The 17387-nt window shown below is 39.2% G+C and overlaps 1 protein-coding gene across 4 annotated transcripts in view; it reads left to right on the top strand.

Moving 5' to 3' along the window:
- Window positions 1-16507, top strand: part of tmem209 (transmembrane protein 209) — a 32336-nt gene extending 15829 nt beyond the window's left edge. For 3 of the 4 annotated variants that reach the window (XM_069909834.1, XM_069909835.1, XM_069909833.1), the window contains exons 8-15: window positions 1377-1448; window positions 2388-2484; window positions 3069-3194; window positions 3594-3691; window positions 7796-7910; window positions 11189-11286; window positions 12590-12663; window positions 13898-16507. In XM_069909834.1, coding sequence (XP_069765935.1) covers window positions 1377-1448; window positions 2388-2484; window positions 3069-3194; window positions 3594-3691; window positions 7796-7910; window positions 11189-11286; window positions 12590-12663; window positions 13898-13952 — 735 coding nt within the window. In that variant the 3' untranslated portion in view covers window positions 13953-16507. The remainder of the gene's footprint in view (window positions 1-1376; window positions 1449-2387; window positions 2485-3068; window positions 3195-3593; window positions 3692-7795; window positions 7911-11188; window positions 11287-12589; window positions 12664-13897) is intronic. The other variant, XR_011348318.1, reaches the window with a different exon arrangement.
- Window positions 16508-17387: the final 880 nt, after the last annotated feature.

Raw genomic sequence — 17387 nt, 5'->3', positions numbered from 1 at the left:
AGGTAACAGTAAATTAATATGTATTGAACGAATTTAAATTAAGTAGGTCAACTAGGCAGGGGTGTCCATTATCCCCCTCACTGTTCGCTTTAGCAATAGAACCATTGGCAGAACTGATGAGAACAGAAAATAAAATAAAAGGGATAAAAATAAAGGAGAAGGAGTATAAAATCCGTTTATTTGCAGATGACATCATAGTATACTTAACAGAACCAGAAATATCAATAAAAGAATTACTTAAGAAATTGAAGGAATATGGAGAAATATCGGGGTACAAGATCAAGGCAAATAAAAGTGAAGTGATGCCAATGAGTAACGCAGACTATACAGAATTTAAAAAAGAAACACCATTTAAATGGCAAGCACAAGCAATCCGATACCTAGGGATCAGGTTAGATAATAACTGAAGTCACTTGTACAAACTAAATTATCAACCACTAATAAAGAAATTGCAGGAAGACTTTGAACATTGGAAAGAATTACCTCTCATGTTGATAGGGAGGGTCAACTGCATTAAAATGAATGTCTTCCAAAGAAATGTTATTTGAAATGTTACCAATTCCCTTAACAGAGAAATTCTTTAATGAACTAAAGAGAATAATAAGGAAATTATTGTGGAAAGGGGGAGGAGGCCATTCCACTTTTTGGGGGCCACATGATGAGCGCAATGCTATTTCAGCCCAGAAACCTGGGTTCAAACCTGTCACTGTTTGCAATGAGTTTGTGTGTTTTCCCTGTGCCTGTGTGAGTTTCCTTTGAGTGCTCTGGTTTCCTCCCACGTTGCAAAGACATACGGGGTTAGCAAGTTAATTGGTCACATGGGTGTAATTGGGCTCATGGTTCGGAAGATCCGGTTACCATGCTGCATCTCTTAAAAACAAACTTTTTGAGCTTGTTTTACCATTCAATTAGATCATTGTTAACCTGTGTCTCATTCCCTTCCCTCTGTCCAGCTTCTATTCCTGGTTTAGCAAATACTGATCTCGGCAGGGCTATTGGCCAATTCATTATAAGATGTTGAATGTTCCCATTATGCTTGATTCATACAAATGGACAGTTGACAAAGTAGAGCTCTGAATTAAGCTAAATGGGATAGAGGTGTTACCACCAATATGGTTTGTATCACAAATCGAGTAGGAGACGACCACCAGCATTTGCACTCCTGATTGCTACATATGAATCTTCCTGGTGTGCTTGATTGGATGCTTCTCGTGATGAAGATTGAATGTTTTGGATCTGACTGTCAAGCTTCTTGTACTATTACAAGCCAGCAAAAGTCCTTCAGGAAGGGAGAATTGCGAGAGTGCAAATGAGTGAAGAGTATACTAATTTGGTGGAATTTGCTGACCTGCAATTCTCTCTGTTGCAACTTGCAGGTCTGGATCAGGTTAAATATGAATCGGCAGCACCTGGATCTTCTCGATTCCTGGACAGCCAACCTGAGGAATGTAAGTAACAATTAAACAAGTCAGCCATATCTGGCTAACTTATCACTGTTAATAACTGTGTAAACTACTTAATGCTACATGAATCCCTCCTTTCCTCTGCCTTGACTATGTTTTCATTGCAATATTAGCCCACTGCTTGGAGGTGTCTTGAGGCGATGGCGTGGAGGAGATGGGATCAGCAGTGAATGTTGTTTCTCATACTGTTTCTATGCCACTTAGTGGTCTGACAAGGTTTATCCACTTCACACACTGAAGTAATCAACTTCAGTTTAAATATGTAAAAATCTTGACCTGTTCCTCGTTCCTCTCAGAACCTCACCATGAAGGGACGATTGGTGGATTGGGAGTCCAAGTCACCTCATCAAAAAAAGTTTTTTACATTGGTCGGTACGCTGATTCGGTGCTGGGATTTTCAGGAGCTAAAATTGAAACCTATGGTGAAGGGAAATTGTTCTATTTCCACCACGGACCAGTGCAGCAGAAGTGGTGGAAATAATGATGGTGCCTACTGAAGTAGAGTTAAAACTGTAAAGAAGAAATTGAGGAGAGGGATGTGGGTAGTTGAATTCTCTCACTTCCACCATGAGCAAAGACTCCACTATATTTGGAGATGAGAGGAAAATTAGGATGACTTGATGGATACTTGGGTGATTTGACTCTTTATGAGTGCAGTTAAAGGATTGTTTGTTTGGCAAACTGAATAGATCAGAAGGGGTCTATTTGTCCATTTTGTTACCAATCCAAGCCTGCCTACCTTGAACCTGGATTCTTTCTTTTATATCCTTAATTCCCATATTTGACTCCTTTTGAGATCATTAGTAATTTTCTGGAAAATTATCTCACATTTGATCCACTCCATTTTCTTGGAAATATTTACTAAGGTTGTTTTTAATTGGCTTGGATCAATCTATAAGATTCTTTGCTTTTGTCTGTTCTTAGTGGATAAACGAAACCATTTTGAATCGTTTGGTCAAAGAAATTGACAGTGTGAATACACAGCTAAGGAGGTTGGGATGTCCTGAGCTACAAGTAGGTGGTAAGTATGTTCTATGAGGGCAAAGTCTGCAAATTATTGCTGTCTTTAAGCGTCAAGGCTTAGTTACATTAACCAGGAAAATCCCAGTTTGTGCAGTTGAAGTGGGTGCTAAAGTATTCTGTATCTTGTGCATTCTGACTAGAATTTGGTGAATGGACTTCGGTGGTGGTTTTTTTTGTGATCGAGTGAATCTTGTTTGCATTGTGCAAAGGCTGCAATGCTCCTCTACTTTTATGTTAAGCAGATGAGAAAATGCATAGGCCTGGATGCAATGCTGACCTCTGCTGTCAAAGTAGAGTTTTCATATGCTCCCTGTGAGTACATGCATTTCCTCTGGGTGATCCAATTTTCTCCCAAGAATCAAAGCTGGGTTAGTTGATTGATTAATTAGCCATTGTATATTGACTTGAGTATAGTGTGGATGGAAATGTAGGGAGATGAGGTTACAGGAAAAATTAGTGTGAGAATGAGATTGTTCACCTGGATTTGATAGGCTGAAAGACCTCTTGTGGTGTAAAGAAATATCAAAAATTTGGAGGGTGGTGCAAATGTTCAATTGAGTTGTACTTTTTTTCCCCTTTCAGAGACCAGTATCAGTAGTTTAAGGCAAGCAGCTCTGGTAAGAGCTCCCCAGATTCCAACACTGAATATAGTTATCCAATACTTAGACATCACATCAAATCAAGAATATCTGGTTGAAAGAATCAAAGGCAAGTGTTTCAGTTTTGTCTTTTTAGGTAATTTATCTCCTTGGGATGAAACATTAAGATTTCTGACTTTTAAAAATAATGGATTAACTTGGCTGAGGTTTGAGAGATTGGATTGTGCAGTTGTGGGTTCTTTTTGCCTGTGCTGTTTTATTGGGGTGGGAAATTTCACAAATGTGTAATAGGGTAGAAGTTGTTACACACAATAACGCCTCTTATACTTGCTTCCATTGGTGCCAGCAGCAGAAAATGTTCCATTCCTCATCATTGTCATCCAGATCTTGAGCTCAAATGCCCAAAGTAAAGATGGCTACATTTAACCAGAATATTGCTCCATTGGTGATTAGTAAGGACTGTACCATTTGATTTGATATTTGCAGTAATTTGCATGGTTTGTTGCAGAACTTGCTCATGGAGGCTGTATGAGCTCTTTCCGATGGAGTGGAGGAGGAGAGTACAAGTCCAGGAAATGGGATACGGATCTTCCCACTGATTCTGCGGTGAGTAGGAAGTAAGGCTAGGAGAGGGCAACAAGGTCTGCTGAGGCTGCTCCATTGCTCTCAGGTGATCTGATCTTATTTTCCTGCTCAATCCCTATAAACTCTGGATTCACCTGCACCAAATAATTGATGCATCATTTAAAAATTGCTTCCTGGGATGTTTAACAGTGCAATATAGAACTTGTGTAAGAACCTGGCCCATTGAGCCTGCTCCACCATTTAATAAGATGGCCGATCTAGCAATGGTCTTGGTTTCATCTACCTACCCTTTTCCCCTTAACCGTTATTTCCTGCACAATGCAAAAATCTTTCTAACCATGATTTAAATACATTTAATGAGGCCGATTTGACGCTGCCTTGGGAGGAGAAGTGCACTCTCTGGAAAAAGCAGCTCTTCCTCATCTCTGTTCAAAATCTACTCCCCTTCTCAATCTATTTCTGATTCTTATAGAATTTTCTTATAGTATCATCCATACGTCAATTTTCACCTCTCCCTCCACACTGAAGGAGTGATCAAAAGATTATTGAAAACACATTTTGAGAAGCTTTGAAACAAGAAAAGAGAGAGAGAAGCAAAGAGCTTGAGGATGAACCCTTATGGGCTGTAGGTGCCTGAATACTTTTCTCCTGAGGTTCACATGAGGAAATGGGCCAGGAGCAATGTGTTATGGGTTTTGACTGGAAGTGTTTAGAAATGCTTGGTGGGCTAAATGTTCTCTTTGTTTTTACTATGATTGAATGGTCTCCTTATTTTCTGAGAAGCTCATGAGCGTTAAACCAGTGGGGACAAATACCATGGTTAGAATATTGTGTACCTATCTAGTCTCTTTTTCTAAGGGAAATGCTTGCAATAGAAGGGAGGGCAGCAAAAGTTCATCAGATAACTGGGATAGTAGTTTGGTCAAAAAAAATGTTTAAGTGGACTGGGCTGATGCACTATGTTGAAGAGCAATAGATAATCTCATTGAAACTTGTGAAGTATTCTCCCAGGAGATTGGTCTTGGCACCAGCAAAGGTACTGTTACACACTAACAACCCTTTTAATTATGTAAAGGGTTTTTATTAGCACTAACACAGGAACAGCAATGGAAAATTCACCAGACAGTGGTAAATTCAAAATAGTAGTTTTTATTAAAGTATTAATAATATAACATTTCTTGATTATCTCTAAACATAACCCCACAACGTGCAAATGTAGAATATAAATGTGTGTGTGTATAATTCAAAATCCCATTCTGAAAAGTCAATCTTTAAAAGTTTAATCTTGCTTGAAGGTCTTAAATTCTCTGTTCAGAAATAATTATAAAGTGCTTTTAAACATTATATATTCAGGCCTCCTTTACTCACAATTATGTTTCCACACTAAGTATCTGCTGTCTTTACAAAGACCATGAATATGGCTATTTTCTTCCACGATGAAGTCACAAACGAGACAAGGGTTAAACAAAGTGACCAAACACAAAAATAGATCCAGTAGAATTCTGTCTTTTCCAAAGAGACAGCAAAGTGATCTTCATTAATTCAGTGTTTCTCTTCTTCCAGGAGTAACACACAACCAATTCTGGTTACTGTGACTCAATCCTGTCTTTCACAATGTTTCAACCCTGTACATCACAGGGTTTTGACTTTTGTGAACTCGAAGCTGAACTTTTCCAAAACTAAAACAAAATGTCTGAATTTGGTAATATATTTCTCCAAATCATGTGACCATTACATAATCAACGAGTTGAGTCCCAATTCTTGGAAACCACATGACCATCAGTTTTATTTCTACCAAGATTCTGTTCCTTTTTCAAAACAATATCATATCCATAACAACCTCTGACCTCATCTCTGCTCAAGAGGCTTAAATGACTTTGATTAAAAACAGATGGCTTCCTTCAGCAGTTCTTGAATAATTATGACCCACTTGAAATCCATTCGCTGTCTATCCAAAGATACGTTGACTCCAAGAATGAACACTTCTCTAAAAATAATGTGTGACCCTGTACCAACCCACAGCTAACTTAAGAATACAGAATCAATATTTTAACTCTATAATTTACTAAGACATTTTTATAAAATAAATATAGTTTAACATTAAATTAAAGATTAACATAAATCTATTACTGTACTTACATCAGGAAACAAGGACAGATGGTTATTAAGTCATATAGCATAGCATAGAAATAGACCTTTTGTCCTTCTGTGACCATGTCAACCATTAATTACCCATCTATACTAATCTCATACAACAGCATTTGGCCTGTATTTTCCTATGCCCTGGCATTTCAAGTGCTCCTAGAGATTTTCTCAAATGAGAATATCCATTCCATGCTCAATTTCTCTTTCTGTTGATCAAGTAATATTTGTGGAGCGAGAAATAGTTAACATTTCAGGAAAATTAGCATCTTTGATTAAGTTACTAACCTGAAACATCAACTGCTCTCTCTCCATAGGTTCTGCCAGGCATGTTAAATTCCTTCAATGTTTTTTGTTCTTTCAGATTTCCAGTCTCATCAGTTTTCTTTTTAATCTCTGAATTTGGGCTTGAATCACTGACTTTCTCTTTTGGATGAGAAAGCCAGACATATAGCATCAATTGGCAGCTAATTGACATGACAATGACCAAAATACATTAAGAAAATCACTGATTTAAACCTATTTTCATCCAATATTAGATTTTACAGAAGGATGTACTTTGCTCAGTTATTCTCAATAATTAGTTGATTAGTTAGGCTTCTTACCATTCTCCTATTCAACCAGAAGGATCCGGTTTATGTAGTTGATTGGAGTGATGGTATATTTAGTCACTGCTAACTAAAGCATTTTCTTAAAAGACCTCGGCCAAGATCGTACTCCTGTTCACTATAGATGAATTTTATCAGAATGATAATGGGAAAAGGTTGTTCTCTTGAAATTGATAAGATTGAATGGAGATTTGAGAGGTTTTCAAATCAAATGAGAGTAAATAAGGCAAAGTAAATATTTCCACTGAATATAAGCAACCCAGTCATGGAAACAGAGTCAGTGAAAAGAGAATAACTTTCTGATCAGAGATGGTGATGGGACCATTTTCCATAATAATTTTTCTTTTAAAAATATTTTTATTGGTGTTTATATTATTCATTATAAATAATTTAACAGTATAGTTATATATTGTGCTATAAGAATCAAAAGAAAGAAAATTATTACTAAAAAGCTTTTCATGATTTTTTTTAAAATCCAGAGCACAATCCATATTAAAGGATAGAATTAACCACACACAAAAAAAAACCCAAAAAAGATTTTCTAATCAAAACCCCCTACCACTAAACAAGGTTAAAAGTTAACATACAGGAATCAAGTGGGAATTATTTGGAAATGGTCACCACAGCTCCAACATTTCTCATTCTTCAGATTGTGATGGTTGACCTTAAAAGGGCCTTGTGTCTTTTGGAAGTTAATATTTAAATCTTTGGCATATCTAATTTTTCTAAACTTAAACAAGACCTAGTGTGTGTAAGTGGAATATTATATTTTCATTTAATCAAAATTGCACGTCTGGCCGTCAATGAAGTAAAGGATACCGTTTGGTTTTGAGTTGGAATCAGTAAAACATCATCTGGAAATGATCCAAATGGAGCAATTAGAAGGCAAGGTTCTCATTTAAATTTGAGAATCACCAATAACATTTGAAAAGTACCTTTCCAAAATTTTTCTAAACTCGAGCAAGTCCAGAACATGTGAACAAAGAAGCTTCACCAATTGTCTCATAGAGGATTTATAAAAGTGAGACAATCTAACTTTCAACGTGTACTCTTTGGACCATTTTAAATTGTGTCCTGCACAAAAGGGGGTTGTATTAATTAGAGTACAAATAGTCCCATACCTCACCTGAGAATGAAAGATTCAAATCCTGTTCCTAATCATCCTTAATTTTAACTAATGAGGCTATCCTTAAATCAAGTAAATTATTATAAATAAGAGATATTAACGCTTTATGAGAAAGTAGTAAATCAAAAAGTGTATCAAGAATATTCATAGTAATTTTTAAAGGGATTTAAATGCATGTGCAGAATAATTTGCCGACCTATGGAGAATGGCTTGCTTCTCTCAAAAGATCCACTGCTTTATTTGTTTCAGATTATAATGCACATGTTCTGCACTTACCTTGACTCCAGGCTGCCTCCACACCCCAAATATCCTGATGGAAAAACTTTCACTTCTCAACATTTCATTCAAACTCCAGATAAACCAGGCAAGTATTTAGTCTGCAGCTGCCACAGCAATGCTGGTGCTCTTGTTTAATCATTGCAATGCTTCCAATCACACTTTAACATCGAAGAGTGGAATCAGGCAATTGGCAGCGTTGTGTTTACTGTGTGGGTGTTGTAAGGCTATTTCTTTCAAAACAGGATCTCATGAAGGGCTAAACACAATCTGCTGAAGGAATTTAATGGTTTGGGCAATGGGAGAAACTGAATGGTTGTCGTTTCAGGCTGAAACCCTTGAAGACTGGGGATGTGGAGATTAAAATCTTCTGTAAAAAGGGCAGAGTGGGAAAGCAAGGACATTGCTTCATGTGGGAATGGTGAATGAGGAAGAGGCAATGGACAGAGGGAGTAGATTGGCAGATGCCAGACAAAGGGGGGTAGAAGCAAGCAAATCTGAGGGATCGGGTGGAGGAAGATAAGGCATAAAGGATGGAATGGATTATGAGAAGACAAAGGCTACCAGTGTTGGAATATGATAAGGTGACAATGGTGGTACAAAGAGAGACCACAGGAACTGAAGAAGGGGAGGAGAGCAGAAGAATCCGGTGATGGGGGTGGAGGGAAATGGAAAGCATTCTGACTGGTTACATCACTGTCTGGTATGGAGGTGCCAATGCACAAAATAAGTTAAAAATGTAGAGAGTTCTGAACTCAGCCAGTGCCATCACAAGCATCAGTCTCCACTCTATTGAGGACATCTACAAGAGGTGGTGTCTTAAGAAAGCACCTTCTGTTCTCATGGACCCTCACCATCCAAGCCACGCCCTCTTCACACTGCTACCATCAGGAAGAAGTACAGGAGCCTGAAGACAATCACCCAGCAGCACAAGAGCAGTTTCTCACCCTCTTCCCCTACACCCCCGCCCCCCCATCAGATTTCTGAATGGACAATGAACCACAGACACTACGTCTTATTTTTACATGTAATTTTATACCAACATTTGCACTGTAATGCTGTCGCAAAACAGCGAATTTCGTAACGTTCATGACAAATTCTGATTCTGAACCAAAGAGAAGGGGTGATCAGAGTAGGTGGGAAAGGATTTTTTTTAAAAAGGGGAAGGGAGAAGAGTGAAAGAGGTAAGGATGAAGAGAGAGCAGACACATTACCTGAAATTTTAAAATTCTGTGTTGACATCAGTGGACAGTCGACTGCCCAGGTGATATGAGTTTTTGTTCCTCTAGTTTATTTTAAATTTAGGCGTACAACGTGGTAACAGTCCCTTTCGGCCCACAAGCCCATGCTGCCCAATTACACCTGATTGACCTACAACTGTTTTGAACAGTGGGAGGAAATCAGTGCACCTGGAGGAAACCAGTGGGAGTATGTAAAATCTCCACATATCGCTGGATTCAAACCCCAGTCCCAGTTGCTGACGCTGTAATAGCATTGCCACTACACTAACTTTGCTGCACTCAGGCAGTGGAGAAGGCCCAGAACCGACAGATCAGTGTGGGATGGGAAGTTAAGTGGTATACAACAGAGAGCTCAGGGTAGCCATTGCAGACAGAATGTAGATGCTCTGCAAAATAGTCCCCAAGTCTGAGGTCTCACTAATGAAGACCATCCTGTCTCCAGTAGTCATCCTGAGCTCCTGGTTGCATGCCATTTCAACTCCTCTTTCCCATGCCGACCTGAGTCTTCTCCACTGCCAGAGTGAGGCCTAATATAAACTAGAGAAACAACTTGTCATATTCTGCCTGGGCAGTCTACAGCCTGATGGTGTGAACATAGTTTTTAAATTTTGAAAGAGGAAATAAGTCCTCTCCTTCCATACCAATCCCTTCAATCCCTTTCCCCTTTTTTGTCTCCTATTAGTCTTATTCCTTCTTGTCTTTGATTCCATTCCTCTCCTCCCTGATCTCACTTGATTCTTCCACTCTCCTTCTTCCTCCCCCACCCATCTGGACGCTCTTTATGCCACAATTGTCGCTACTTCTTTTCAGCATTGTTAGCCTTTGTCTTCTAATCACCCATTCCCCTTCACCTGACCTCTGTTTTTGCCTCCTTCCCTTTTTTCATATCTGTTAATGTACTGCCTCTGTGCAAGCTTTATCTCTTCCTCATTTGTCAATCCCAAGAGCCCATGGCCTACCCCTCCCATCCTGTCTCTTTTTACTTGCATCTCTTCTCCACATCCTCAATCTTAATGAGGAGTTTCAGCCCAAAATGTTGACTCTTTTCCTCCCATTGCTGCTTGACACATTGTGTTCCTCCTTCGGATTGCGTTTTGCTTCATGTTCCAGCATCTGCAGTCTCCCGTGTGTCTTGCGTGGATGGCAGTGAGTTGAAATGTATAGGTATCTATTTGAGAGGGAAGTATGAAGAAACTTCTGACATTTTGGTTTCTCATTATAATATCAGCAACCTAGTGAGAATGTTTAGAAAGATTTCAAAGAGAAAATCAAATGATGAGAGGATCACTTTACACTCAGGTCTGTTCTGATAGTCGAACATTTATTTTATTTCAATATGAGCAAGCCACTGGACATCTCATGCACTTTATATTTTTTTTCAGCTCATTTTAGCTGGTGCTTGACTCATCATAATTGATTACATACATGTCCATCATGTTAATAATTAGGCAGCATGGATCTACATGATCAGTTCTGGGCTATCTCATGTTGTTTACCAAACCCTAACCACATTGACCACCGCCAGTGGGCTGATATCGCATCAAACCGTGCATCTTGGCGCCTCACAGTTCTGCGGGCAGCAACCTCCTTTGAAGAAGACCGCAGAGCCCACCTCACTGTCAAAAGACAAAGGAAGAAAAACCCAACCCCAACCAACCAATTTTCCCTTGCAACTGCTGCAACCGTGTCTGCCTGTCCCGCATCAGACTTGTCAGCCACAAACGAGCCTGCAGCTGACGTGGACTCTACCCCTCCATAAATCTTCATCCGCGAAGCCAAGCCAAAAGAAACCGCCCTTGGGTTTTTTTTTAAATGAATCCTAATGCTTTGGATTTCCTTATCTCACTTGTTCTGCCTTCATGCTGATGTAAGAGGCCTGGATTACTGTTAGTGAATGTCAAGTCTCACGGTTTTCTATTTTATAACCTAGTACGTGACTGTTTATAGCAGATTTTGCTGTGGGTCAGTCTCATCAGGTTAAATTGGAAATGAATGAAATGTTCCTGAGGTTGCATCATTACCTTCAACTGGCAATGAGGTATCAATTAACTCTGATCAATTAGGTCACCTGTAGATTCCTACAGTGGCTTAATTTGTGTTTTTTTCCTGTTTTCTATTTTTTCAGATACCACAAATGAACATTTATTCTGTATACACCAAAGCAACATCAATCCTCCACACTATCAGCTAATCTACCAAGGACAAGTGTACAGTTTGCCAAAGGTACCCAAAAAGAAGAGTAATTTGATTTTTAATTTTCTCCTCTCTTATGAACTCTGGTACAGTGGGGAAAAAAATTACTTTTATTAAGACATTGTTTCCCCAAATTGCTTTTTCAAATATGTCAAAATGAAGATTTTTATCTTGTCGTGTAATGTTGACCAGTGAGAGAGGAAGGACCTTGGGTTTGCAGAATTTGCTTGATTATTGCACAAAATGTTAGTCGAGATTATGTGCTTGACTGTGGTTTGGGACATGAATAGGGAATTACAACTTACTACAGTGGAAACTGAAAAACCTCACAAAGATAAGCGTATACAGAGCCGTTGTCATACCCGCACTCCTGTTCGGCTCCGAATCATGGGTCCTCTACCGGCATCACCTACGGCTCCTAGAACGCTTCCACCAGCGTTGTCTCCGCTCCATCCTCAACATCCATTGGAGCGCTTTCATCCCTAACGTCGAAGTACTCGAGATGGCAGAGGTCGACAGCATCGAGTCCACGCTGCTGAAGATCCAGCTGCGCTGGATGGGTCACATCTCCAGAATGGAGGACCATCGCCTTCCCAAGATTGTGTTATATGGCGAGCTCTCCACTGGCCACCGTGACAGAGGTGCACCAAAAAAAAGGTACAAGGACTGCCTAAAGAAATCTCTTGGTGCCTGCCACATTGACCACCGCCAGTGGGCTGATATCGCCTCAAACCGTGCATCTTGGCGCCTCACAGTTTGGCGGGCAGCAACCTCCTTTGAAGAAGACCGCAGAGCCCACCTCACTGACAAAAGGCAAAGGAGGAAAAATCCAACACCAAACCCCAACCAACCAATTTTCCCCTGCAGCCGCTGCAACCGTGCCTGCCTGTCCCGCATCGGACTTGTCAGCCACAAACGAGCCTGCAGCTGACGTGGACTTTTACCCCCTCCATAAATCTTCTTCCGAGAAGCCAAGCCAAAGAAAAAAAAACAGTGGAATCTGCCTTTGTAAAATTGACAGCAAGACAAAATAAGAGTATGCAAAAATTAGAATCAAGATTACTTTAACATAAAGCTTTTCTGTTGCAACCTGTGGACATCAACATACTTCCAAAATGTTGATGCTTCTGTGATACAAGAAATATTGCCTTTAGAAAGATAATATTGACATTGCAATCTAGTTGATGTTCACTTGGAAGGAAATGTTGATTAAGAAACAGTGTTACAGTTTTTTCACAATCAACCAGGAGGACACCATATCATTTGATCAGAATAAAAAAATTAACTAAAGTATATTTCGTGATCTAACTTAGATTTTTTTTAAATTTTACAGGACAGGAGCAACATGTTTCACACTATCCTGATGTTTCTGTACATAATTAAAACAAAAGAGTCAGGAATGCTGGGGTATACTATTTTCATTTTTCCCTAACTCAATTGTTTGATTTATGATTATAGAATTAACAGTATTTTTGTGTTTGATTTGGTTTAAGAAATAGCCTTTTGTTAGTGTTGTAGCACAGAATCAGACCTCTCAGCTCAACATCTCGACTATCAAGTACCTCTCTGTACTAAAAACACAGAAAAGCTGGAGGAACTCAGCCAGTCTCACAGTGTCCATTGGAGATGAAAGTGTATTACTGACATTTGAGCCTGAGCCCTTCTTCAAGTCTGTACTAATCACAGGCCCTTGGTCTGTAGGTGTCTATGCTTTGGAAATTCAAGTGCTCAACTGGATGCTTGCACTGTTCATTACATGTGGGTTGAACTGGGTAATTTACTGGATCCATACCCAGTAATTGTGTGGTGTGAAACGTCCCAACCTGGCAGGCGAGTTCAATTCAACCAGGCTCTGACACTTGGTGGGGACAAGCGTCAGAGCCTGGTTGAGTTTACTGACTAATTGTCTTCTGGTGGTGTGAAAGCACCACCTGCTCTCGCATTGCCACTGCTGGAGGCAGGCCCCCCCCCTCCCCTTAAAATGCTGGGTTGCCAATTAACCAGGTAAATCAAGGTTCAGTGGGAAGGGCTCCTGAGTGCAGCATGCCCGGTAAGTTTACCTGCTTCCTAGGAAGGTTGGCAATCTGAAAGGGGCTGAAAGTCACTGCCTCCATCACTGACTCAAGTACTGTGCTCCAGATTACAGCAATATTCTGACTAAAAATGTTCTTTCTTAAATCTTCCCTAAGTCTTTTAACCCCTTATCCTAAATCTATATTCTCATTTAGGTAGAGAAGTGATTCCTACTACCAGCCTTGTCGACACCACTCACCCCTTTAGACTCCTCTATTCCATGGAAAACTAACATACTGTATCTAATCTCTCATAACTGATAATGTTTCATCCCAGGCAACACTGATTAATCTCCTCTACCTTTTCCAGTCTAAGCACAAATTTTAATTGACCCAAACTGTACAAATTATTCCAGCAGTAGTCTAACTGGTATTTTTATAAAATTGTGCCATAATCCCGCTCTTCTAATTAGCTGAGCTGTAGAATATGAAAGTAGGTGAGATCTTAGAATATGATTCAATCAGTTAAAATTCATTTAATATTCTTAAAATGTCATTTTTCTTGAACTAATTAGTAGGTGACAGTACCTTGGTAGCATATTTAATCTAAATTGTTTTTTTTTAAACAGAAGGGTAAATCTGGGCTTGTCTGGAGTGAACGTTTTGTGGATCTTTGGAGATTAAGAATCCAAAAATCACTTCTCAAGTCAGATTCTCCTTGATCTTGAATTTGGTACGAGTGAAAGGGCTTCGCAAAAGGAATGGAAACCAACGTTGTGCCTTTTCCTCATGACTTCATCACTCTCTGTTTGCTAAATGTCTGGTCAGATGCCCCCAAATAAGAGTGCCTTCGGTCTCGTTGCTTGAAGAACAATACCTTTGGATGATGAATGTACATCTCAAGATCTTCAAAGTAAGGCTGCAAAGTGTTGCCAAATCTGGCTAAAAGACTGAAGTATAAGGAATTTGGAATTTTTCTCTCAGTTGCAGAACAACTGATTTACTTCTGTGGGTAAAGTTGCTGCAGTGATTCCTGTTCTCTTGGAATAATTACATGTATGATGCTGTGCTGCAGTTTTTAAAGCACATGCAAGTCCAGCTGTTTTGTATTTGGTTATAATGTACCTGAACACCCCAATTCTGACGTTCTGCAGGAGGCAATGATAGTGGGTTTGTGTTTATAACATCCAGTAACAATGGGTTGAGAATGGATGTTGATTAAAGTAAAAGACAAAAGGTTCAATGGGGAAGAAAAAATATGAAAAAAGAATAATGTAGAAATACCCTGGACTAATTCGTACTTGTAGATTGTGGTATTTCTGGATGTCTTCTTCCAAGACTGGCCTCCTAATGCACTTCTAATTCGAGATTTATTTTAAATAAATTGTGGATCAAATATTCTAGATAATGCTGGAACTCCATAGAATAAGTGTTGGAACCTTCCACAGCATTGAGCTGTGCCCTATTCCTGACCACGGTGATTACTTTTTTATTGTAGTTGTTGTGGGTTAAAGATTTTAATTGTTTGTCTATTTTAACTTGTAATACCAAGACAATGGAAGCCAGTTCTTAGGAAGTTTAGAAAGTTTCCTGTTTAATATTAAAACTAGTACCCTTCTCTACTTAATGCTGGATGCAGTAACCTGAATACCAGAAGCATTCCAGTATTTTAATAAGTGGTCACTCTTCAGATTTTGGTGGACTATTTGGTTGACTATGTTGGAGATCTTGATCCTGTCTACTCTGATAGAGCTCTTTAATGGAGGAAATTGACCTGATTCTAGTTCTTCTCTCCAAATTGTTGAGCCCAATGTCATGTTCAGAGTCATTCAGATTCTACAGAGTGAGCTGGCCACAGCAGGAAGATGTCCCTGAGCTTGCTCCTCAACCAACCCATTCTTTTCCTATCTCCATCCACCCAGTTTTCAATCTGAAATTGGTGTAACTAGGTTGAATCGAACAGTGCTCCTGCCACAACAGTGATTTCTGGCGCCCACCCTCCAGTTTGATCCACCGTGCAACTGGGTGTAGACTGAGCCAGGTGTTGGTGTGATGTTTGTCCACAACACATGTAGTCTAATTATGAATGGCCACTTGAAATTACTAAAGCATAATCACATATCAGGTGCAGTTAATATCCAGGGAAGCTGTAGAATGGAGCAATCTGAGATAGGTGTTCATCCATTATGGGGCAGGCGAGTGGTGGATAGCTTGGTGTAGTAGTTTACATCTTACTACCCAAGCTGGGCAATCATGAAAATATTTGATTTAGACGGGTAAATAATTGCCAAGTTGGGCTGAACTTTGCTTCTTTTATCAGTCATCAGTTTGATGTGGGTTTTGGTTTGACACTGCTGGTGTCAATTTAACAATCTTAGAACAATGTTAACCTGTTCCACTGTGATTCATAATTGCACTTTCTCGTTTGCACATTGGTTTAGGCATTCATCCAACATGTGACTCAAGTTGGGCACGCCAAGGGCTTTCTGTCTGAAACTAAGGATTGTTTGGAGATTTATCTTTGGAAGGAAGATGATCCTTAATAGGGGGCTGAGAGAAGGAGTAGCATTGTTCAACTCTGATTCACAGACTGCTTTTTTCTGTGTGACTGAGGTACTCAATCTGACCTAGCAGAAGCCCTGGAGGAGAATGGTGGTTTTGAAGGGAATGTGACTAAGGCTTCCATGTGGTTATTCAGAACTTCCAATGTGGGAATCCCAGCTCTTCTAATTATTTTCATGAAATCAATGCAGCTGGCGGACAGAATCATGGAATGATTCATGTCATTGGAATTGAATCATGAATGAAACATTCATACATATTAGGAGCAGGAATTGACTTAAGCCTGTTGAGCATGGTCTGTGCTCGTGACAAGATCTTTCAACTGGAGAAAAATTATTCACACTTCAGGGCCTCTGTACTTAACCTTGGATTTTTTTTTTCTGGAAACCATATGCTGAAGTTCATTTTCTCGTGGGAATATACATTGTTGATTAATTTGATGGATCTGACTCTATGCCGTAACAATTCTGCAGATCTATTAATTAACAATCAAAACTACCTTCTGGTTTTACATTTATAATATTTTAAGGATGTCATAAGCTTGATAAACACTTTATAACTGATAAATGTACTGTTGAAATGCAGTTTCTGTGAATGTAGGGAACATGGCAGTCATTTTGTACCCAGTATTGCTCCACAATAAATATACCATTGAACATTTTATTTAAAAAGGAAAAGTTGGCAGAGCACAATTATCTTGCTATTTTGAGGGAATCTTGTCTTCATTTGAACAATGTTCATCTTAAAGTACCGTACATTAGATTTAGCTTTCCCTTAGCAGTATACTGATCTGTCATCTACATTAGCTCCTAACTGCAGTAAGATTTGACCTCAAACATCTGACTTGAAAGTAAGAATTCTACCAATAAATGCAGAGTGATAAAATGAAGATGGAGAGGCATTGTCCAGAGTTGGTCTGAAGCACATCAGTACCTTAAAAAAAAATTAAATGAATCAAATGGTCTCATGAATGGTATCTCATTCATGGTGTATAAGCTGTTGTGTTCTTCAGTGAAATCTATCACCATAAACACAAATATTGTACTTTAACACAAAGAACCTAAATTCCAAAGTGAGATGGAAGTAAATGCCTGGATGTTAAGACAACATTTTGCCAAGCAATATTGAAATCGATGAGAACTGGTGGAGGTGGTGCTGGAGCTTAATGTCAAAAAGAAAGACTGTGGTTGGTGAAGCCTAATTGTCTCAATTGCTGGATGGCAATGGGCAGGCAGTCTTTAGTTGCCATTCAGTGGTTTCTTCTCAGATGTAACTTGGGAGTGCTCAGTAATGATTGTTTTCAGCCACACTGTGCTGTATCATAACACCTCACTGAAAAGGGCAAGAATATTGTTTATGATCATTTGGAATCTTAGCATCTACATTTTGAAATCTATTTCAGTGTTTTTTTGCTAAAATCCTGAAACAACCAAGGATAATCTTTAAAGTTGAAAGTTCAGTGCTTGAACAACATTTGTTCAAGAAAACATCTCATCATGAATACATTCTTTCTAAAACTTTATAAATGAGAAAGCATTCTCATATTTGTTCATGGAG

The sequence above is a fragment of the Narcine bancroftii genome, chromosome 13 (genome assembly GCF_036971445.1).
Source record: "Narcine bancroftii isolate sNarBan1 chromosome 13, sNarBan1.hap1, whole genome shotgun sequence".
In the NCBI taxonomy this organism is placed as follows: domain Eukaryota; kingdom Metazoa; phylum Chordata; class Chondrichthyes; order Torpediniformes; family Narcinidae; genus Narcine; species Narcine bancroftii.
This window is presented reverse-complemented; position numbering and strand designations above follow the sequence as displayed.